This window comes from Oncorhynchus keta, chromosome 1 (assembly GCF_023373465.1).
Source record: "Oncorhynchus keta strain PuntledgeMale-10-30-2019 chromosome 1, Oket_V2, whole genome shotgun sequence".
NCBI classification, from domain to species: Eukaryota; Metazoa; Chordata; class Actinopteri; order Salmoniformes; family Salmonidae; genus Oncorhynchus; species Oncorhynchus keta.
The window spans coordinates 13,588,005-13,611,651 of NC_068421.1; the positions used below are offsets into that span (position 1 = coordinate 13,588,005).

General features: G+C 44.7%; 1 protein-coding gene across 2 annotated transcripts in view; it reads left to right on the forward strand.

Annotated features, from left to right (window-relative positions):
* The first annotated feature begins 969 nt into the window (after positions 1 to 969).
* LOC118390484 (stromal interaction molecule 1-like) overlaps positions 970 to 23,647 on the forward strand; it is a 62,377-nt gene continuing 39,699 nt past the window's right edge. Inside the window, exons 1-3 of one of the 2 annotated variants that reach the window (XM_035781135.1) lie at positions 970 to 1,650; positions 2,187 to 2,310; positions 15,936 to 16,066. In XM_035781135.1, coding sequence (XP_035637028.1) covers positions 2,199 to 2,310; positions 15,936 to 16,066 — 243 coding nt within the window. In that variant the 5' untranslated portion in view covers positions 970 to 1,650; positions 2,187 to 2,198. The remainder of the gene's footprint in view (positions 1,651 to 2,186; positions 2,311 to 15,935; positions 16,067 to 23,647) is intronic. The other variant, XM_035781223.2, reaches the window with a different exon arrangement.

The following is a 23,647-nucleotide window of genomic DNA, read 5'->3' on the forward strand; positions in this document are numbered from 1 at the left end:
TGAATCCAATTGAGCACATCTGGGACATCATGTCTCGCTCCATCCACCAACGCCACGTTGCACCACAGACTGTCCAGGAGTTGGCGGATGCTTTAGTCCAGGTCTGGGAGGAGATCCCTCAGGAGAACATCCGCCACCTCATCAGGAGCATGCCCAGGCGTTGTAGGGAGGTCATACAGGCACGTGGAGGCCACACACACTACTGAGCCTAATTTTGACTTGTTTTAAGGACTTTACATCAAAGTTGAATCAGCCTGTAGTGTGGTTTCCCACTTTAATTTTGAGTGTGACTCCAAATACAAACCTCCATGGGTTGATACATTTGATTTGATAATTTTTGTGTGATTTTGTTGTCAGCACATTCAACTATGTAAAGAAAAAAGTATTTAATAAGAATATTTCATTCAGTCAGATCTAGGATGTGTTATTTTAGTGTTCCCTTATTTTTTGGGGGGCAGTGTACAAAGGCTAAGGGCTGTTGTTATGACCTACGACGCAACGTGTAGTGCCTGGATACAACCCTTAGCGGTGGTATACTGGCCATATATCACAAACCCCCGAGGTGACTTATTGCTTTAATAACCTGGTTACTAACGTAATTAGAGCAGTACAAATAAATGTTTGTCATACACTGAATACTGATTGGCTGACATCCGTGGTATTTCAGACCATATACTACGGGTATGACAAATCATGTATTTTTACTGCAAAAATTACGTTGGTACCCAGTTCATAATACAAATAAGGCACCTCGGGGATTTTGTGATATCTGGCCAATATACTTCGGCTTAGGGCTGTTCTTAGGAACGACGGGCCTTATTGCTTAAATATAAAATAACTGTAACATAATTAGATATCCGGATATATTTTTTATTCAATAATTCATTTACACCGTTTACAGGGCTGTACAATTATTTTGAAGGATTATTTTTTAAAAAACTGAACAGGAAGTGATTCGTTAATATTGCTGGATTCACATGGGTGAAGCAACCCAGTCTGAAGAACATTTTCTTGTGTGTGGGGGAAACCGGCTGTTGCGGACATGTAGCTAGTCCATTACGACCGCTCTGTGTTTGAATCAATCATAAATACTTTTTTCTTACTTGAGTGTATTTTATCCAGTAAATTGACGTAAAAGGACTGTGTTGCTAAGTTGCTCGCGTTCTATCACTGTAGCTAGTTCGTGTGCGATGATTTTGTCGGTTTAGCCATCTTCCTAGCTGCTGACAGTGGTCTGAAGGCTGCTGTTCTGTTGCGGTGGTGAGCGACCCGAAGAAGCGGCCCTGACCATAACGTTAGCTAGCTGGCTTTATCCAAGTGTCTGTTTTGTCGACCTCCAAGTGTCTGTTTTGTCGACCTCCAAGTATCTGTTAATCGACCACCTCGGCCGTTGCATTGGATTGTCTGCGCATTGCTGGCTGGCTAGCTAGCTACCTAACGTCAGCTGGCTAAACGGAGCGGAAAGTCATCTGTCATATGCAGATATGACAGCCAACTAGCTAGCTAGCCAGCTAACTTCGCTCTTTATCCATGGAATACAAATGGGTTTCTTTTTGGAGTATGGATCTACGATTGATGGCGTGTCTTTGAGTCTACGGTAACCCACAATAGTTGTAATAAGAAAAGCATCCAATGCAAAAGTATTGAAAGGTAACTAACTAGCTACTATACATTTAATGGCTACCTAGAAAATGATGAAACGTCTTACTTGATTATGATAGCTATTCAGGCCGGGCTGTCAAGCTCCCAGCTGTCACTTTTTTTGTTTTTATAACGTTGGTTAGCCAGACATGTATTTAGCTACTGACTGGTAACGTTAGCTATGATTGCTTGTTATCCATGTGCAGCTAATATAGGCGTGTAATGTAATATAATGATTTTATTGATGGTGAAATTGTTTGCTAGTAGTGTTATGGTTTAGCATTAGCCAACCACAGATTTTTGTAAGAGCCTGTATTATCTGACTTAGCCCTATGTGACTTCTACATTATGTCTGATGATATTTGGCTTGTAAAGCTCTGATGTGATCTCATTTGATGCTTAAGTGCTTTTAGATTGTAATAATCATGCAGTGTCATTGTTTGAAATCTGAAGTTTGCATAGTAAAATCACTAGGCTAGTAGCTAACATTGTAGCTATTCATGCGTGATGTCCCTCTTAACGTTTCCTCTCCATCCTCTTCCTAGCAAACCCCCATTATGGATTTCAGCAAATCGTTGACCTTGTGGATTGCATGCTTATGCCTCCTGAGGGAAAGCTGGACGGTACAAGCCAGCTCAGACCACCATCATATTGATAATGGTGTGTCAGGTATGTAAATATCATTCAGAAAGTTCTGAACGTTATGACACAGATGTCATCATCATTCAGCCCATATGCCAGCATGTGTATATTCAATCAATACTCCATACACAATGTGATCAAAATTGGACACATTGTAGACATTTGTTGCATTATCAGTGTTCTAGAACCTCCTCTACCATTCCTGTATTTAGGAATGGTGCTCGCTCTAAATGTAGCCATGCTGAGAATAGTTAGGGTATGCAATCTCCATTAAGCTCTGTCCTCGGGTGGTCCTGGCACACTGTCAAGTCAGGGAGTCGTGCATCTTCGTAGTGAGTTTGTTTTGTTACCTATTGACAAGTCAGTCAAAACATTTTTCACTCATCTTCACTAGTTTTGCCACAGCATTCAGTGTCAGAACAAAATGGAATATGTGAAAGGATTGTCATAGATTTAGTTTAAACTAAACTACATGGCACTGAGCATTTTTGGGACTTAAGGTAAGGAACATCATATAGGTGCCTAAGCCTCATGTCAGCTACAATAGCAGACTAGACCTAGCCTATTCATTGTTAGTTTTCGACTGGATCAGACCCCTAGATTTATGGAAATGTTAGCTGTGTTGATTGTGAATGGACAATTGTGGGAATGTCCTAACGAGTCTCTTCTGGCGTTCCCTTTTTGGTGGGTATGGATCACGCAGTGTCATGTCATTTTATACAGCTGACGGCTACTTAAGTGCCTGCCCATCATTTTATCATCACTGTTTATACACTTGAACAGTGTTGATGTTGAACTTGTGGAATTCATAATTTATCATGTAGTGCCATGCTTCCTGTCTAAGGGGCCCTTAACTAATGTAGGCCTATTCCTGAAACAATTGAGACGTTTAGAAATGAATAACAATGTCTTTGAAGACCACTCTCTGCCTGACTTCTGTAAGTAAGTCTATTCTATACCACTTACAGTAATTGTGCCTCTACTTGTAAGGTCTTTGATTTGACATCATGCATTGAGGCCAGACTGTGTAAAGGCTTGGACAGGGGCCCAGTCATGGAATGATACATGTTTGGCTATCACAGTGACCCATCTCCAATAGAGATTGTATTTGGGGTAAAACATTACACGGTTTAGTGTTTTTTCTGGTCCTGTTGGTGGTGAGACATTCATTGAATGTGGCCTAGCTAGCCACATGCATAATGTATAGGTTAGTGTCTGTGCTCAGCAACAGTTTATCTAGCTCGTGGCGTTTGTGTGATGAAGAGGCTCGGTGCCTGGGGAGGGTTGACTACTACAGACTACTACAGTAAGCCTGGTTGGGCATCCTGGAGTCAGGATGGGAAACAGTAATTACACCGGTAGTGAAGTGGAATGTTCCAGAGGGCAAGTGCGTGTTCAATCTTCTACAGGCACACATACAGAGAGAGTGTTACATAATTTAAAGCTTTTGAAAGGGTAGTCTAGTATGTAAATGCCTGATCTCCAGACCCAGAAAGTTTGCAAACCAAATGAAAAAGAGTGTGTGAGTGAGAATAGCAGGTGATAAACATCATCATTCTTTTCATAATGGCAGTGTTTTCTGAAGAAGCACTGGGCTGGAGTTCTGGAATGTAGACCCACTAGTATTTTCAAATACCCAAAACAACGGCCTAAAAGTAAAACATTTAACCACCACCATCACACACTTGGGTTGTAGACTTAAGCCTTATCTAGTAGGCTAGCAGTGTTCAGCACACTGACTTGGGTTGTAGACTTAACCCTTATCTAGTAGGCTAGCTGTGTTCAGCACACTGACTTGGGTTGTAAGACTTAACCCTTATCTAGTAGGCTAGCTGTGTTCAGCACACTGACTTGGGTTGTAAGACTTAACCCTTATCTAGTAGGCTAGCTGTGTTCAGCACACTGACTTGGGTTGTAGACTTAACCCTTATCTAGTAGGCTAGCAGTGTTCAGCACACTAACTTGGGTTGTAGACTTAACCCTTATCTAGTAGGCTAGCAGTGTTCAGCACACTGACTTGGGTTGTAGACTTAACCCTTATCTAGTAGGCTAGCTGTGTTCAGCACACTGACTTGGGTTGTAGACTTAACCCTTATCTAGTAGGCTAGCAGTGTTCAGCACACTGACTTGGGTTGTAGACTTAACCTATATCTAGTAGGCTAGCTGTGTTCAGCACACTGACTTGGGTTGTAGACTTAACCCTTATCTAGTAGGCTAGCAGTGTTCAGCACACTGACTTGGGTTGTAGACTTAACCTATATCTAGTAGGCTAGCAGTGTTCAGCACACTGACTTGGGTTGTAGACTTAACCCTTATCTAGTAGGCTAGCAGTGTTCAGCACACTAACTTGGGTTGTAGACTTAACCCTTATCTAGTAGGCTAGCAGTGTTCAGCACACTGACTTGGGTTGTAGACTTAACCTTTATCTAGTAGGCTCGCAGTGTTCAGCACACTGACTTGGGTTGTAGACTTAACCCTTATCTAGTAGGCTAGCAGTGTTCAGCACACTGACTTGGGTTGTAGACTTAACCTATATCTAGTAGGCTAGCTGTGTTCAGCACACTGACTTGGGTTGTAGACTTAACCCTTATCTAGTAGGCTAGCAGTGTTCAGCACACTGACTTGGGTTGTAGACTTAACCTATATCTAGTAGGCTAGCAGTGTTCAGCACACTGACTTGGGTTGTAGACTTAACCCTTATCTAGTAGGCTAGCAGTGTTCAGCACACTGACTTGGGTTGTAGACTTAACCCGTATCTAGTAGGCTAGCTGTGTTCAGCACACTAACTTGGGTTGTAGACTTAACCCTTATCTAGTAGGCTAGCTGTGTTCAGCACACTGACTTGGGTTGTAAGACTTAACCCTTATCTAGTAGGCTAGCTGTGTTCAGCACACTGACTTGGGTTGTAGACTTAACCCTTATCTAGTAGGCTAGCTGTGTTCAGCACACTAACTTGGGTTGTAGACTTAACCCTTATCTAGTAGGCTAGCAGTGTTCAGCACACTGACTTGGGTTGTAAGACTTAACCCTTATCTAGTAGACTAGCTGTGTTCAGCACACTAACTTGGGTTGTAGACTTAACCTTTATCTAGTAGGCTAGCAGTGTTCAGCACACTGACTTGGGTTGTAGACTGAACCCTTAGGTAGTAGGCTATCTATGTTCAGCACACTGACTTGGGTTGTAGACTTAACCTTTATCTAGTAGGCTAGCAGTGTTCAGCACACTGACTTGCGTGGGTTGATTTGGAGCCCTCAGCGAGATTTATGCTTTTAGGTTGCTGACTTTAAATAACAGTTTGAACTGGAATGGATTTGTCAGTCAGTTATCTGGAGCCATATTAGCCAGGAGGCTTTCATTTTGAGCTGCATTGTTATTGTCAAACTGCCACTATAGATGGGGTTTGAGATTTGGTGCCTTCCATTGTAGCTGTACAGCCTAGTTAGAGGAAATACTGTTTTTGATCAGAAATGCTCCACCCCACTTTCTGCTGCAGTGCAGTGGCACATTTTTGTGGCACATGCTACTGCTTGTATGCTTGTGCTGAAGAGAAGGCTTTACAATCATCGAATGTTAGCATGTCTTAACAAGCAGCTCCAGAAAACCTGACAGGAAGTCAGTTGATGGATTAGCAGCTTGTTGTAGCCTACTTACACTGTAAAAAAAAAAAATATTTTTGTTCTTGTTAGAGTTCCCGAATAGAGTGGGGGGTTGACGAAGATGTATGTTTCCTCGTGCACATAAAGGCTTCTTGAAGTCAGGAACAGTTTTACTCAAATAGAAAATGTATTTGAATGAATTGATAAATACAACAGTTAAGATCAGGATATAAGTTCAAAAAGGTAAGATTTATGCTCTCCTCTGTCCTTGTTTTCAGCAACTCACACTGCCTCTCTCCCACAAACACAAACCCTTCGGTTCAACCAACTCAGTTTGGTTGGAGGGGCAACAGTCCTGACTCAACACACATTCCTCACATATATAATTACACACTTAACTGTAGCAGACTAAATGTTTGACTGGAAGGACATGAACAATGACTGAAAAACAGGGTCCTTTAACAAATTAACATTCACACACAATGGGGAATGTATGAGTCTTTAGGTGAGGAAGTGCCATCATCCTCATAGGGTGTCAGCTGTGATGGTGGTGGTTGTTGATATGCCTGGATATTATAGAATTGATTCCACATTGGCCACCTGTCACAGCTAGGGCTGGGCAATGTGGCCAAAATGTTCAATCACTGTATAAAAATAAAAAGAATGGATGGTATTTGACTCTATTTTTAGTTTTGAATAATACAAGTTATACATTTACTTAATGAGTACTGAGTGATCCTAGTGCTTTGAGTAGTGAGTGATCCTAGTGCTTTGAGTAGTGAGTGATCCTAGTGCTTTATGAGTAGTGAGTGATCCTAGTGCTTTATGAGTAGTGAGTGATCCTTGTGCTTTATGAGTAGTGAGTGATCCATGTGCTTTATGAGTAGTGAGTGATCCATGTGCTTTATGAGTAGTGAGTGATCCATGTGCTTTATGAGTAGTGAGTGATCCATGTGCTTTATGAGTCGTGAGTGATCCTAGTGCTAAATGAGTCGTGAGTGATCCTAGTGCTAAATGAGTCGTGAGTGATCCTAGTGCTAAATGAGTCGTGAGTGATCCTAGTGCTAAATGAGTCGTGAGTGATCCTAGTGCTAAATGAGTCGTGAGTGATCCTAGTGCTAAATGAGTCGTGAGTGATCCTAGTGCTAAATGAGTCGTGAGTGATCCTAGTGCTTAATGAGTCGTGAGTGATCCTAGTGCTTAATGAGTCGTGAGTGATCCTAGTGCTTAATGAGTCGTGAGTGATCCTAGTGCTTAATGAGTCGTGAGTGATCCTAGTGCTTCATGAGTAGTGAGTGAGCCTAGTGCTTTATGAGTAGTGAGTGAGCCTAGTGCTTTATGAGTAGTGAGTGAGCCTAGTGCTTTATGTGTAGTGAGTGATACTAGTAGTGAGTGATACTAGTGCTTTATGAGTAGTGAGTGATACTAGTGCTTTGAGTAGTGAGTGATCCTAGTGATTTATGAGTAGTGAGTGATCCTAGTGATTTATGAGTAGTGAGTGATCCTAGTGATTTATGAGTAGTGAGTGATCCTAGTGATTTATGTGTAGTGAGTGATCCTAGTGATTTATGTGTAGTGAGTGATCCTAGTGATTTATGTGTAGTGAGTGATCCTAGTGATTTATGTGTAGTGAGTGATCCTAGTGATTTATGTGTAGTGAGTGATCCTAGTGATTATGAGTAGTGAGTGATCCTAGTGATTTATGTGTAGTGAGTTATACTAGGGTGGCAACACATACATTCTTAGTGATTTCAATGAGTCTTTCTCCATTCTGATAGTATTATACTGTTCAATTCAACTTCAACCAAAACACATTTCAGCACTTTTTTATAATTTCTACATTTCCTGCACTCAATTGCAATGGTGGAAAAAGTAAATATACATTAATAGAACATTACTCAAGTGAAAGTCACCTAGTAAAGTACTACTTGAGTAAATAAGTATGAAAGTATAAATAATTTCAGATTCCTTATATTAAGCAAAGCAGATGGCACCATTTTCTTGTTATTTTTTAATTTACGGATAGCCATGGGCACACTTCAACACTCAGACATCATTTACAAACAAAGCATTTGTGTTTAGTGAGTCTTCCAGATCAGAGGCAGTAGATGACCAGGGATGTTCTCTTGGCAAGTGTGTGAATTGGACTATTTTCCTGTCCAGCTAAGCATTCATGTAACGAGTACTTTTAGGTGTAAGGGAAAATGTATGGAGTGAAAAAGTACAGTATTTTCTTTAGGAATGTATTGAAGTAAAAGTTGTCAAAAATAAAAAGTCAAGTACAGATACCAAAAAATGACTTAAGTAGTACTTGAAAGTATTTTTACTTAAGTACTTTACACCACTGCTCAATAGAGATCACTTCCACACTGCCACGTAGGCCTGCACGATATGGGCAGTTAATCTAGGACTTATTTTTAACCAAATGTTGCAATTGCGAATTAGAGCAAAACTGTTGGAATCATGGACATAGAATGACTATTCTAATTCTATAAGTAGAATATAATAGTGGGCACTTTGAATACAGTATTGTTTAAAATGCCAGGGAGGAGTTATTGTGACAAGGTAGGAGGAACTAAAGTGTTGGTAAGTGTTTTTTAGGGGACCCTATAAGCTTTGGCTACATTGCATGTTTTCTCTTAGTTGTTTTCTCTTAGCTACTTCATGTAGCTACCATATTCTGGCTTTGCATATTCCTCTGATTTAGAAGATACTGTTGCAAAAACAACATGCTGATTTAGACCATCACTGGTATCAGGCTGTGTTAGCTAGCTATGTTTGATCTTACTCAGTGCATTTAGTAGCTAGCTAACAATTAGCGTCTCACAAGATTTAGGGCAACTTGATAAGAATAGACAAAGTAGCTGTTTGCTGATGTAAGAAACACAAACTAATAGTGTCATCATAGAACTCTAGTGGATTTATATTAAGCCTCTGTGGCTAGCTTGCTCTAGCTCTTGACAGGTCAGGCAGGGTATGGTGACTTTTGTGGCTCCAAAGAAGTTGAATCATTTGTCCCTATGCTGTTGCCTACAGCTAGACTGCTTGATATAATGCAATTCCATATCTTCACTTTTCTGGCCTCATTGCCATTTTCTGTGCAGCACTTCTACCTTAATTTGCCTATTTCTTTGAAGTCTTTGTCATAAATAAAGCTGCAGTAGGATTCCATGCCAGAGAAGCTCCTGCCTGTCCTGTACTGTGCTGTGCTATAAGTTGTGCTGTGCTATAAGTTGCACTCTGCATGGGCCAATCGGGGAAAGTTACAGGTCTTGCCTAGTGTTGTAATACTACGAGCTACATTGTGCAGCAAGCAGGATGTAAACACACATGGACACTTGCTGTTGCTTCCTCATGATAGATATCATCACACAGGAAGATGCCTGATATCACATTTCTTAGTGTGAAATATGACGACATCGCACTAATGTAGGCATTGCCCTATTTACATTATTTTTTAATAACAATGATGGCCTGGCAAAAGGCCTCCTGCGGGGACGGGGACTGAGATAAAAAATCTAGGACAAAACGCACGACGAGACACCACAACACTACATAAAGATAGTCCCAAGACGACAACACAGCATGGTAGCAACACCACATGACAACAACATGGCAGCAGCACAATATGGTAGCTGCACAAAACATGGTACAAGCATTATTGTGCACAGACAAACCACAAAGGCAAGAAGGTAGAGACAGCAATACATTGCGTGAAGCAGCCACAACTGTCAGGAAGAGTGTCCATGATTGAGTCTATTTCATTTGTGTTTTGGTCAGGTTTCTGGGCAGGATAAGCCACACAGTCGTACAAGCAAAAATATTTTGCACAGACTTCGCTTTGATCCATCTGGTCAGCTCTTTCCCTTTTAGGGACTGTTGGCTATGACTTCTTTCAGCCATTTTGCCTGTATTTTTACCCTTCTGTTTCATTATGAAGACTCCTTTCTTTTGACCTGAGATTGTATATTTAACTTTGAACATTGAAGCTTTCTGAAATGACACTTGGCTACACTGCAGATCTCTGTGGCTTAGAGGCAGCCTTGGTTACCCTCCTGCACACAGCCCAGAATGTCTGCAGACTGCAGCTCAGACATAACTATGTTTTCCTCTGAGTTGACGCAAGGCCTTGTCTGTAATCTGCTGCTGCAGAGGTTTTCTAATCCCTCAGGAGAGAGGGGAAGACTGCAGGCCAGGCAGACACACAACATAATATACAGCCAGGCCAGATGGTTTCCTGACCATGACTACAGCCAGAGGTACTCCCGGCATGTGACACCATTCATGCAACTATTTTTTTTCAAACAACTGAATTGGAATGGCTGCATAGCTGGAATTCTTGAGGTGAAAGTAAGAAGGGTGTTCACTAAGTATAGACCTCTATTTACGTGCTATTATGCTGACGTGTAATAATGTATGCTAAGATAGGCGGGTCGTTCCACAAATAGAGTACATTTTGGGTAGCGTAACTTGGTAAAATAAAAATATATAACGGTCTGTTATAAAGAGCACACTTTGTAAAGATGTTTAATAGAGGTCGACCGATTAATCGTAACGGCCGATTTCAAGTTTTCATAACAATCGGTAATCGGCATTTTTGGACACCGATCGTGGCCGACCGACTACCTGTTATGCGAGCGCAGCAAGGAGCCAAGGTAAGGTGCTAGCTAGCATTAAACGTATCTTATGAAAAACAATAACAATCTGTCTTAACATAATCACTAGTTAACAACACATGGTTGATGATATTACTAGTTTAACTAGCTTGTCCTGCTTTGCATATAATCAATGCCGTACCTGTTAATTTATCATTGAATCACAGCCTACTTCGCCAAACTGGTGTTTTAACAAGCGCATTCATGAAAAAAGCACTGTTGTTGCACCAATGTGTACCTAACCATAAACATCAATGCCTTTCTTAAAGTCAATAGACAAGTATATATTTTTAAACCTCATATTTAGTTAATATTGCCTGCGAACATGAATTTATTTTAACTAGGGAAATTGTCACTTCTCTTGCGTTCATTGCACACAGTGTCAGGGTATATGCAACAGTTTGAACAGTTTATGACTTCAAGCCTATCAACTTCCGAGATCAGGCTGGTGTAACCGATGTGAAATGGCTAGCTAGTTAGCAGGGTGCGCACTAATAGCATTTCAATCGGTGACATCACTCGCTCTGAGACCTTGAAGTAGTTGTTCCCCTTGCTCTGCGAGGGCCGTGGCTTTTGTCTAGCGATGGGTAACAATGCTTCGAGGGTGACTGCTGTCGATGTGTTCCTGGTTCGAGCCCAGGTCGGGGCGAGGAGAGGGACTGAAGCTATACTGTTACACTGGCAATACTAAAGTGCCTATAAGAACATCCAATAGTCAAAGGTATATGAAATACAAATGGTATGTTGCGAACTAATTTGCCAGAATTTTACGTAATTATGACATAACATTGAAGGTTGTGCAATGTAACAGGAATATTTAGACTTACGGATGCCACCCCTTAGATAAAATATGCAATGTAACAGGAATATTTAGACTTATGGATGCCACCCCTTAGATAAAATATGCAATGTAACAGGAATATTTAGACTTATGGATGCCACCCGTTAGATAAAATATGCAATGTAACAGGAATATTTAGACTTATGGATGCCACCCGTTAGATAAAATATGCAATGTAACAGGAATATTTAGACTTATGGATGCCACCCGTTAGATAAAATATGCCATGTAACAGGAATATTTAGACTTATGGATGCCACCCGTTAGATAAAATATGCAATGTAACAGGAATATTTAGACTTATGGATGCCACCCATTAGATAAAATATAGAATGGTTACGTATTTCACTGAAAGAATACATTTTTATTTTTATTTTTTTATGATAGTTTCTGGATTTGACCATATTAATGACCTGCGGCTCGTATTTCTGTGTGTTATTATGTTATAATTAAGTCTGATTTGATATTTGATAGAGCAGTCTGACTGAGCGGTGGTAGGCAGCAGCAGGCTCGTAAGCATTAATTCAATAAGCACTTTCGTGTGTTTGACAGCAGCTCTTAGCAGTGCTTCAAGCATTGAACTGTATATGACTTCAAGCCTATCAACTTGCGAGATCAGGCTGGTGTAACCGATGTGAAATGGCTAGCTAGTTAGCAGGGTGCGTGCTAATAGCATTTCAATCGGTGACATCACTCGCTCTGAGACCTTGAAGTAGTTGTTCCCCTTGCTCTGCAAGGGCTGCTGCTTTTGTGGAGCGATGGGTAACACTGCTTCAAGGGTGGCTGTTGTCGATGTGTTCCTGGTTCGAGCCCAGGTAGGGGTGAGGAGGGGGACGGAAGCTATACTGTTACACTGGCAATACTAAAGTGCCTATAAGAACATCCAATAGTCAAAGGTATATGAAATACAAATGGTATAGAGAGAAATAGTACTATAATTCCTGTAATAACTACAACCTAAAACTTCTTACCTGGGAATATTGAAGACTCATGTTAAAAGGAACCACTAGCTTTCATAAGTTCTCATGTTCTGAGCAAGGAACTTAAACTAGCTTTTTTTTTTTACATGGCACATATTGCACTTTTACTTTCTTCTCCAACACTTTGTTTATGCATTATTTAAACCAAATTGAACATGTTTCATTATTTGAGGCTACATTTATTTTATTCATGTATTAAGTTAATATAAAAGTGTTCATTCAGTATTGTTGTAATTGTCATTATTACAAATAAATAAATCATTAAAAAAAATTGGCCGATTTAATTGGTAATGACTTATTTTGTCCTCCAATAATCTGTATCTGCATTGAAAAATCATAATCGGTCGACCTCTAATCTTTTACCATCTCAAGGGGGTAACAACAAGACTATAGTACATGCCAATAACGTGCCATTAAAGTAACGGTTTACCGTAACAGGGTTGAAGTTTTCATCTTAATTAGCCATTAATTAGCCCTTGTGATATGGAGAATGGAAGCTTTGTGCAACAGGGAAGGGCAATTCAATGCAAGCTTCACATTTTTTTACATTGTTAAAATATTTCAACAACATAACTAGGGCTTTACAATGATGGTGAAAACTTGAAGAAGTGTTTGGGTTAGATCTTCCCAGGAAAGTTGGAAAAATATAAACCTGATTTATAGAAATGTCCATGTGGTATATCTTAAAAGGCACTTCATTAAATGTACTACTAGTAGTAGGCTTTATTCCATACGAAGTAAAGGAAAATAACATTAGGCTAGTAAGGATTTTGATGTTTTTTGAACCCATAGTTCCCTCTGGTCTTTGACTTCTCCCTCACCACAACTCTACTTCCCTACACACGTGTTGCACTGGGATTGATGACATAACATCAGCACCCTTGTCATTCTGAGTGTTGACAACAATGTGTTGAGAACACTCAGGTTAGGTTACACCGTTGAAAAGAAAGCAGCTACCCCCCCCACAACACAGCCTGGTTATAAATAGCCTCTTGCAAGGTTTAGTTAATGCTCTGCTACATTTAACACCCCTGTGGTTTTCTGCGGTGAGCAGCAAAGTTCCTAGGCCACAATGTGGATTTGAACAAATGGCTTGCTTTGGTTTCAAGGTGGACATCATTTTGGCTGTTGTTAGCCTACCCACAAGCCGAAGTGTGTTACATGCTGATTGTCACTAGACTAGGGCTGACCCCATTTAGTTGACTGGTCCATTGTTTGTTTGGTCAATAGGCTGTTGGTTCACCAATATTTTTTTGGGGGAGCAGTGGCAAATATACAAAAATGATTTATGGCACACGAGTCATACCTGTCTGAGTCATACCTGTCTGAGTCATACCTGTCTGAGTCATACCTGTCTGAGTCATACCTGTCTGAGTCATACCTGTCTGAGTCATACCTGTCTGAGTCATACCTGTCTGAGTCATACCTGTCTGAGTCATACCTGTCTGAGTCATACCTGTCTGAGTCATACCTGTCTGAGTCATACCTGTCTGAGTCATACCTGTCTGAGTCATACCTGTCTGAGTCATACCTGTCTGAGTCATACCTGTCTGAGTCATACCTGTCTGAGTCATACCTGTCTGAGTCATACCTGTCTGAGTGGACTAACCCATTGCAGAGGCCTGTTTGAGTGGACTAACCCATTGCAGAGGCCTGTTTGAGTGGACTAACCCATTGCGGGGGTGGCACACCAGTATCACCAGTAGTACAATTACTGTTGATTCCCATTTCTCGTCTACAATGTTTGTTTAGTTATGGTAATTTCTGTTAATTTATTTAATTTTTAATTATTATAGTCTTACTGTTGTCATTGTAGGAGTGGACACGTTGTTTGCAGAGAGCACAACTTAGGCTTCACTTGTTAGAAAAAAGTTGTTTTATTTCATTCCATTTACGAGTTGTCAAATTATTTGTTGTCTTTTGTTTTGCAGCTCTCTTGTCAATCTTGAGTAAGGACATGCAGCTGATTATGCATAGAAGTAGGCCTAGGCTACCAGGCCTATAAATGTGCCCATTTGATACTATTTCTGATTGTCTTAACCATCACAAAGGAGCTTTTCAAAGAAAACATTTATTCCCATCAAACAGCAATTAAATAAAGTGTGTTTCTACATCCATAGAGAATGACAGTAGTTCCTCAATGTAGCCTACTTTATACATGTTTTTGCGTCTCTCTATCGATTACCACTCCGCATGAAAGGAGGAAAAAATGTCATGCCCTCATCTGGTGTAAAAGTCCTAAAATAGGCCTACCTAATTACTTCTTATCCCTTATGCAAATAGTCTACAACTGTGTCTGTGACAGGGGAAACTGAGCGCACAGAATATTTTATGCAATGTTGCAAGTTTGCTAGCACTAGCTTTGGGACATACCACGTTAATAGTTGATACAATGTTTCAAGTTTCTTGCAGATAGGCCATGCATAGCCAATGTGATTTATAGGATATTTATTTTTATCAGGATATTCTCTACCTGCAGGCTGCAATGTTTTTATTTGTTGGCTTTAAGTAGGCTATTTTTTACATAGATGGCAATACAAGTTACTTTTATATTTGTATCATTTTCATTTAGATATAATTTTGATGAACCACATGACATTGATTTTGAGATATGAAGACTTTATTATACATGAAATGAAACTATTCCACATAAATGTACATATAAAACCGGCACATAGGTTAGTAGAAATCATAGGAAAGAGTGGCACTCCAAACGGAAAAGGTTGCCGACTGCTGTTGTGGCCTTCAGCAGCCTAATGGCAGAATCTGCAAAGGCAGCAGCGGGTATTTTTTGTTTTATTCTGGGTAGGCTATATTCATCTGTCTCCCTCTTTAGTAATTTGTGTGTCTTCATTTTGAATCGCAGTGCATCAGACAAGCTCAGTAGCCTACATGTAGTTGATTTTATTCAAACATAGGGTGTGTCTATATTTGGAAAAATGCAAGTTTAAAAATGTAGACCAATTGATTGGTCGAAAGAACAGACGGCTCTTGGTCAACCAAGTTTTTTTATTGTTGTGGACAACCCTACATTAGACCTACTGTGTTGTATCCAGATACCTTCAAAACGTTCCTGTACCATCCCGGGGTATACGGTGTTACTGGCAGTGCACACAAAGGGCGCTATTTCTTTCCAAACAAAAAAAATATATACATTATTCTTTTGACACACACAACAAATTTTGGCAGCAGGGATCTTGATCCAGTAGTAGATTGTATCTGCTCTAAGAAGCTTGATCTTGCAAGCTAGCTGCTTAGCCAGCCGCTTAGCCAGCCGCTTAGCCAGCCACTTAGCCAGCCGCTTAGCCAGCCACTGAGCCAGCCACTTAGCTAGTGCGTTAGCAAACCAAATGCATAGGTGGAGCCCTGAGTTGGAAATAATTTATCTGTCACATCTTTGATAGTGTAACTTGTAACTTACAAGCAGTGGCGTAGCTTTAGGGCCCAAACTGTTGGAGATTTCTACCGGTATACAAATATATGATTTACCTCCCAAGTTCAGGTATTGTTGGGAGCCCTGTACAATTGCTGGCCCTGTACAACTGTTGACTCAAGTTGAACTTGTCTTTTCTCTCTCAGAACTCTGTCGCATCAATGAGCCTCGGTGCCACGATGAAAATACCATCCTCAGCTTCGAGGCCATCCGCAGTATCCACAAGCAGATGGATGACGATGCTAATGGCAATGTGGATGTGTCAGAGACGGACGGGGTAAGTAGTACCACCAGGTTCCCTACACAATGTGGGTGTGTCAGAGAAGGACTGGGTGAGTAGTACCACCAGGTTCCCTACACAATGTGGGTGTGTCAGAGAAGGACTGGGTGAGTAGTACCACCAGGTTCCCTACACAATGTGGGTGTGTCAGAGAAGGACTGGGTGAGTAGTACCACCAGGTTCCCTACACAATGTGGGTGTGTCAGAGAAGGACTGGGTGAGTAGTACCACCAGGTTCCCTACACAATGTGGGTGTGTCAGAGAAGGACTGGGTGAGTAGTACCACCAGGTTCCCTACACAATGTGGGTGTGTCAGAGAAGGACTGGGTGAGTAGTACCACCAGGTTCTCTACACAATGTGGGTGTGTCAGAGAAGGACTGGGTGAGTAGTACCACCAGGTTCCCTACACAATGTGGGTGTGTCAGAGAAGGACTGGGTGAGTAGTACCACCAGGTTCCCTACACAATGTGGGTGTGTCAGAGAAGGACTGGGTGAGTAGTACCACCAGGTTCCCTACACAATGTGGGTGTGTCAGAGAAGGACTGGGTGAGTAGTACCACCAGGTTCCCTACACAATGTGGGTGTGTCAGAGAAGGACTGGGTGAGTAGTACCACCAGGTTCACTACATAATGTGGATGTGTCAGAGAAGGACTGGGTGAGTAGTACCACCAGGTTCCCTACACAATGTGGGTGTGTCAGAGAAGGACTGGGTGAGTAGCACCACCAGGTTCCCTACACAATGTGGGGGTGTTAGAGAAGGACTGGGTGAGTAGTACCACCAGGTTCCCTACACAATGTGGGTGTGTCAGAGAAGGACTGGGTGAGTAGTACCACCAGGTTCCCTACACAATGTGGGTGTGTCAGAGAAGGACTGGGTGAGTAGTACCACCAGGTTCCCTACACAATGTGGGTGTGTCAGAGAAGGACTGGGTGAGTAGTACCACCAGGTTCCCTACACAATGTGGGTGTGTCAGAGAAGGACTGGGTGAGTAGTACCACCAGGTTCCCTACACAATGTGGGTGTGTCAGAGAAGGACTGGGTGAGTAGTACCACCAGGTTCCCTACACAATGTGGGTGTGTCAGAGAAGGACTGGGTGAGTAGTACCACCAGGTTCCCTACACAATGTGGGTGTGTCAGAGAAGGACTGGGTGAGTAGTACCACCAGGTTCCCTACACAATGTGGGTGTGTCAGAGAAGGACTGGGTGAGTAGCACCACCAGGTTCCCTACACAATGTGGGGGTGTTAGAGAAGGACTGGGTGAGTAGCACCACCAGGTTCACTACATAATGTGGATGTGTCAGAGAAGGACTGGGTGAGTAGTACCACCAGGTTCCCTACACAATGTGGGTGTGTCAGAGAAGGACTGGGTGAGTAGTACCACCAGGTTCCCTACACAATGTGGGTGTGTCAGAGAAGGACTGGGTGAGTAGTACCACCAGGTTCACTACATAATGTGGATGTGTCAGAGAAGGACTGGGTGAGTAGTACCACCAGGTTCCCTACACAATTTGGGTGTGTCAGAGAAGGACTGGGTGAGTAGCACCACCAGGTTCCCTACACAATGTGGGGGTGTTAGAGAAGGACTGGGTGAGTAGCACCACCAGGTTCACTACATAATGTGGATGTGTCAGAGAAGGACTGGGTGAGTAGCACCACCAGGTTCCCTACACAATGTGGGTGTGTCAGAGAAGGACTGGGTGAGTAGCACCACCAGGTTCACTACATAATGTGGATGTGTCAGAGAAGGACTGGGTGAGTAGCACCACCAGGTTCCCTACATAATGTGGGTGTGTCAGAGAAGGACTGGGTGAGTAGCACCACCAGGTTCACTACATAATGTGGGTGTGTCAGAGAAGGACTGGGTGAGTAGTACCACCAGGTTCCCTACACAATGTGGGTGTGTCAGAGAAGGACTGGGTGAGTAGTACCACCAGGTTCCCTACACAATGTGGGTGTGTCAGAGAAGGACTGGGTGAGTAGCACCACCAGGTTCACTACATAATGTGGATGTGTCAGAGAAGGACTGGGTGAGTAGCACCACCAGGTTCCCTACATAATGTGGGTGTGTCAGAGTAGGACTGGGTGAGTAGCACCACCAGGTTCACTACATAATGTGGGTGTGTCAGAGAAGGACTGGGTGAGTAGCACCACCAGGTTCCCTACATAATGTGGATGTGTCAGAGAAGGACTGGGTGAGTAGCACCACCAGGTTCACTACATAATGTGGATGTGTCAGAGAAGGACTGGGTGAGTAGCACCACCAGGTTCCCTACACAATGTGGGGGTGTTAGAGAAGGACTGGGTGAGTAGTACCACCAGGTTCCCTACACAATGTGGGTGTGTCAGAGAAGGACTGGGTGAGTAGTACCACCAGGTTCCCTACACAATGTGGGTGTGTCAGAGAAGGACTGGGTGAGTAGTACCACCAGGTTCCCTACACAATGTGGGTGTGTCAGAGAAGGACTGGGTGAGTAGTACCACCAGGTTCCCTACACAATGTGGGTGTGTCAGAGAAGGACTGGGTGAGTAGTACCACCAGGTTCCCTACACAATGTGGGTGTGTCAGAGAAGGACTGGGTGAGTAGTACCACCAGGTTCCCTACACAATGTGGGTGTGTCAGAGAAGGACTGGGTGAGTAGTACCACCAGGTTCCCTACACAATTTGGGTGTGTCAGAGAAGGACTGGGTGAGTAGCACCACCAGGTTCCCTACACAATGTGGGGGTGTTAGAGAAGGACTGGGTGAGTAGCACCACCAGGTTCACTACATAATGTGGATGTGTCAGAGAAGGACTGGGTGAGTAGTACCACCAGGTTCCCTACACAATGTGGGTGTGTCAGAGAAGGACTGGGTGAGTAGTACCACCAGGTTCCCTACACAATGTGGGTGTGTCAGAGAAGGACTGGGTGAGTAGTACCACCAGGTTCACTACATAATGTGGATGTGTCAGAGAAGGACTGGGTGAGTAGTACCACCAGGTTCCCTACACAATTTGGGTGTGTCAGAGAAGGACTGGGTGAGTAGCACCACCAGGTTCCCTACACAATGTGGGGGTGTTAGAGAAGGACTGGGTGAGTAGCACCACCAGGTTCACTACATAATGTGGATGTGTCAGAGAAGGACTGGGTGAGTAGCACCACCAGGTTCCCTACACAATGTGGGTGTGTCAGAGAAGGACTGGGTGAGTATCACCACCAGGTTCCCTACACAATGTGGGTGTGTCAGAGAAGGACTGGGTGAGTAGTACCACCAGGTTCCCTACACAATGTGGGTGTGTCAGAGAAGGACTGGGTGAGTAGCACCACCAGGTTCACTACATAATGTGGATGTGTCAGAGAAGGACTGGGTGAGTAGCACCACCAGGTTCCCTACATAATGTGGGTGTGTCAGAAGGACTGGGTGAGTAGCACCACCAGGTTCACTACATAATGTGGGTGTGTCAGAGAAGGACTGGGTGAGTAGTACCACCAGGTTCCCTACACAATGTGGGTGTGTCAGAGAAGGACTGGGTGAGTAGCACCACCAGGTTCACTACATAATGTGGATGTGTCAGAGAAGGACTGGGTGAGTAGCACCACCAGGTTCCCTACATAATGTGGGTGTGTCAGAGAAGGACTGGGTGAGTAGCACCACCAGGTTCACTACATAATGTGGGTGTGTCAGAGAAGGACTGGGTGAGTAGCACCACCAGGTTCCCTACATAATGTGGATGTGTCAGAGAAGGACTGGGTGAGTAGCACCACCAGGTTCACTACATAATGTGGATGTGTCAGAGAAGGACTGGGTGAGTAGCACCACCAGGTTCCCTACTTCAATACATTTCAATAGCATTTGATAGATTACAGGTGTTTTCAGTTTTCACATTGTGATGTGTTGGAGAGGATGTCGCTACTGTCCTGCATGGCACCAGTCAAACCTGTCTATGTGAGTCACAGTAAAGTGGCCAGACTGTATCAGTACTTTAATCCCCTGTCATCCACCAGCAGGGATTCCTTCCAAAGATGGCCACAGATAATGAGATTAGTTAATGGCTGCCCGGTAATGGCTTTTACTTTGCTATTGAAGTAAGTGGTGGATTTGTGCTCCTCCTGCTTCTCATGTTGTAGTGCTGTGGTTGAGTTCACCGAGTAGAAACCCCTGCTGGTTTTTACTATGTTGCTGGAGTAGTTGGCTCCTGTTTTACAGGCTCCTAACCAATTGTGTTTTTTTGCTTGTTTATAACTTATTTTGTACATAATGTTTCTGCCACAGTCTCTTATGACAGAAAAGAGCTTCTGGATATCAGAACAGCGATTACTCACCTTGAGCAAGACAAATACAGCCACGACCAGACTGGTAGAGGAGAGGCCTGTAGGGCAGCCACGACCAGACTGGGAGAGGAGAGGCCTGTAGGGCAGCCACGACCAGGCTGGGAGAGGAGAGGCCTGTAGGGCAGCCACGACCAGACTGGCAGAGGAGAGGCCTGTAGAGCAGCCACGACCAGACTGGGAGAGGAGAGGCCTGTAGGGCAGCCACGACCAGACTGGGAGAGGAGAGGCCTGTAGGGCAGCCACGACCAGACTGGCAGAGGAGAGGCCTGTAGGGCAGCCACGACCAGACTGGCAGAGGAGAGGCCTGTAGGGCAGCCACGACCAGACTGGCAGAGGAGAGGCCTGTAGGGCAGCCACGACCAGGCTGGGAGAGGAGAGGCCTGTAGGGCAGCCACGACCAGACTGGCAGAGGAGAGGCCTGTAGGGCAGCCACGACCAGACTGGCAGAGGAGAGGCCTGTAGGGCAGCCACGACCAGACTGGCAGAGGAGAGGCCTGTAGGGCAGCCACGACCAGACTGGCAGAGGAGAGGCCTGTAGGGCAGCCACGACCAGACTGGCAGAGGAGAGGCCTGTAGGGCAGCCACGACCAGACTGGCAGAGGAGAGGCCTGTAGGGCAGCCACGACCAGACTGGGAGAGGAGAGGCCTGTAGGGCAGCCACGACCAGGCTGGGAGAGGAGAGGCCTGCAGGGCAGCCACGACCAGACTGGCAGAGGAGAGGCCTGCAGGCCAGCCACGACCAGACTGGCAGAGGAGAGGCCTGTAGGGCAGCCACGACCAGGCTGGGAGAGGAGAGGCCTGCAGGGCAGCCACGACCAGACTGGCAGAGGAGAGGCCTGTAGGGCAGCCACGACCAGACTGGCAGAGGAGAGGCCTGTAGGGCAGCCACGACCAGGCTGGCAGAGGAGATGCCTGTAGGGCAGCCACGACCAGACTGGCAGAGGAGAGGCCTGTAGGGCAGCCACGACCAGACTGGCAGAGGAGATGCCTGCAGGGCAGCCACGACCAGACTGGCAGAGGAGAGGCCTGTAGGGCAGCCACGACCAGACTGGCAGAGGAGAGGCCTGTAGGGCAGCCACGACCAGGCTGGGAGAGGAGAGGCCTGTAGGGCAGCCACGACCAGACTGGCAGAGGAGAGGCCTGTAGGGCAGCCACGGCCAGGCTGGGAGAGGAGAGGCCTGCGGGGGCAGCCACGACCAGACTGGCAGAGGAGAGGCCTGTAGGGCAGCCACGGCCAGGCTGGGAGAGGAGAGGCCTGCGGGGGCAGCCACGACCAGGCTGGGAGAGGAGAGGCCTGCGGGGGCAGCCACGGCCAGGCTGGGAGAGGAGAGGCCTGCGGGGGCAGCCACGACCAGACTGGCAGAGGAGAGGCCTGTAGGGCAGCCACGGCCAGGCTGGGAGAGGAGAGGCCTGCGGGGGCAGCCACGGCCAGGCTGGAAGAGGAGAGGCCTGCGGGGGCAGCCACGACCAGGCTGGGAGAGGAGCGGCCTGTAGGGCAGCCACGGCCAGGCTGGGAGAGGAGAGGCCTGCGGGGGCAGCCACGACCAGACTGGCAGAGGAGAGGCCTGTAGGGCAGCCACGACCAGGCTGGGAGAGGAGAGGCCCGCGGGGCAGCCACGACCAGGCTGGGAGAGGAGAGGCCCGCGGGGCAGCCACGACCAGGCTGGGAGAGGAGAGGCCAGCGGGGCAGCCACGACCAGGCTGGGAGAGGAGAGGCCCACCTCAGGAGGCTCTGGTCTGGGCTAGAGCTGTCTTCCTCTGCAGCGTCTTCTGCAAGGGCTAAGCAGTTTGAGAAGGAGACACTGGCTCTGCAGACATCCCTAAAGCAGCCAGCCAGTGAATTAAGCACATCTCCAGTGTCAGTCCTGGCTCAGAGCCGACACTGAGAAAAGCTGAACAAGACATGTAGAGTGCTTGGACCGAAACAGCTCTGATGCCTGGGATCTTCTTAGAGAACAAAAATGTTATGATCATGTTTCATCATTTTTTGGGGTATTTTATTAGGATATCCATTAGCTGTTGCAAAAGCAGACGCTACTCTTCCTGGAGTCGACATAAAACATGAAACATCATAATACAGAATATTAATAGACAAGAACAGCTCAAGGACAGAACTACATACGTTTAAAGTGACGCAGCGGTCTAAGGCACTGCATCGTAGTGCTTGAAGCGTCACTACAGACACCCTGTTTCGATTCCAGGCTGTATCACAACCGGTTGTGATTGGGAGTCCTGTAGGGCAGAGCACAATTGGCCCAGCGTCGTCTGGGTTTGGCCGGTGGAGGCCGTCATTGTAAAAAATAATTTGTTCTTAACTGACTTGCCTAGATAAATAACGGGTAAATAAAAATCTAAAGCTAAGATGATTGAAACAGCATGTTGCAGCTAAAAAACACACCGGACCAGGATTTTCTTTAAACATCAGCTATTTTGCTACATTGTCAAAGAAACGGTATGATTTATTGCCTGATTGATTGTGAGTGTCCGCCCTGTAGTGAAAACCACCCACACTAAGCTCTGAAGAAGGGAAATCAGCATCATGGCTTGTCCTGCGCCCATGTTCTTTGAGATGTTCTTTGTGGGGGCGTGTGTCGTACAGCAGCCAAGCTTCTTCCTCCCAGTGATAACAGCATGGGGGCTGGCTAGCGATGGAGGAAACAGAATGTCATCTAAGCCCTTTTGCTCTGCTTCTATGTTGTTGCTCAAGAGAACTGGAGACACTTAATGTGTCTGATATTACTTAGATTAGGCTCATTAGATTGAAGGATTGGTGAGTGTTTAGAGTAGAGGAGGAACACCTGATTTCCTGTTTGTGTTCCTCATCAAATAATGATCTATTGTCCACTGCTGTTAGAACTGGAGTTATAGGTTTGTACTTTCCATCACAGGATCTCAGGCCAGTAAAGCTTCAGTGTAAAATATTGTACATGGCCAAACGTATAGATCTTTATTGACATTCACTTGGTAAGACAATGTCGAGGTCTTAATTGTCATTCAGTCACAAAAGGCCATTTGTTTTCTAGCCCTTTCTCCGAGTGTGTGGTGTGAATAAAGCATAATGTTCCCGGCTGTTCCATTAATGCTAGGCTCCTCTCTACTGCACACTGGAAGGCACAGGGCATGCCTCTGTTGGTTATTCTCTGAGCACGCCGTACAGAGATCTTTTTATCCTTCCCTGGTATAGCTGACACTTTGCAGTCTCTTAGGTCTACCTCAGCGGTTTGATTCCATCATCTATAAGTGACAGGCCACAATCTTTTTG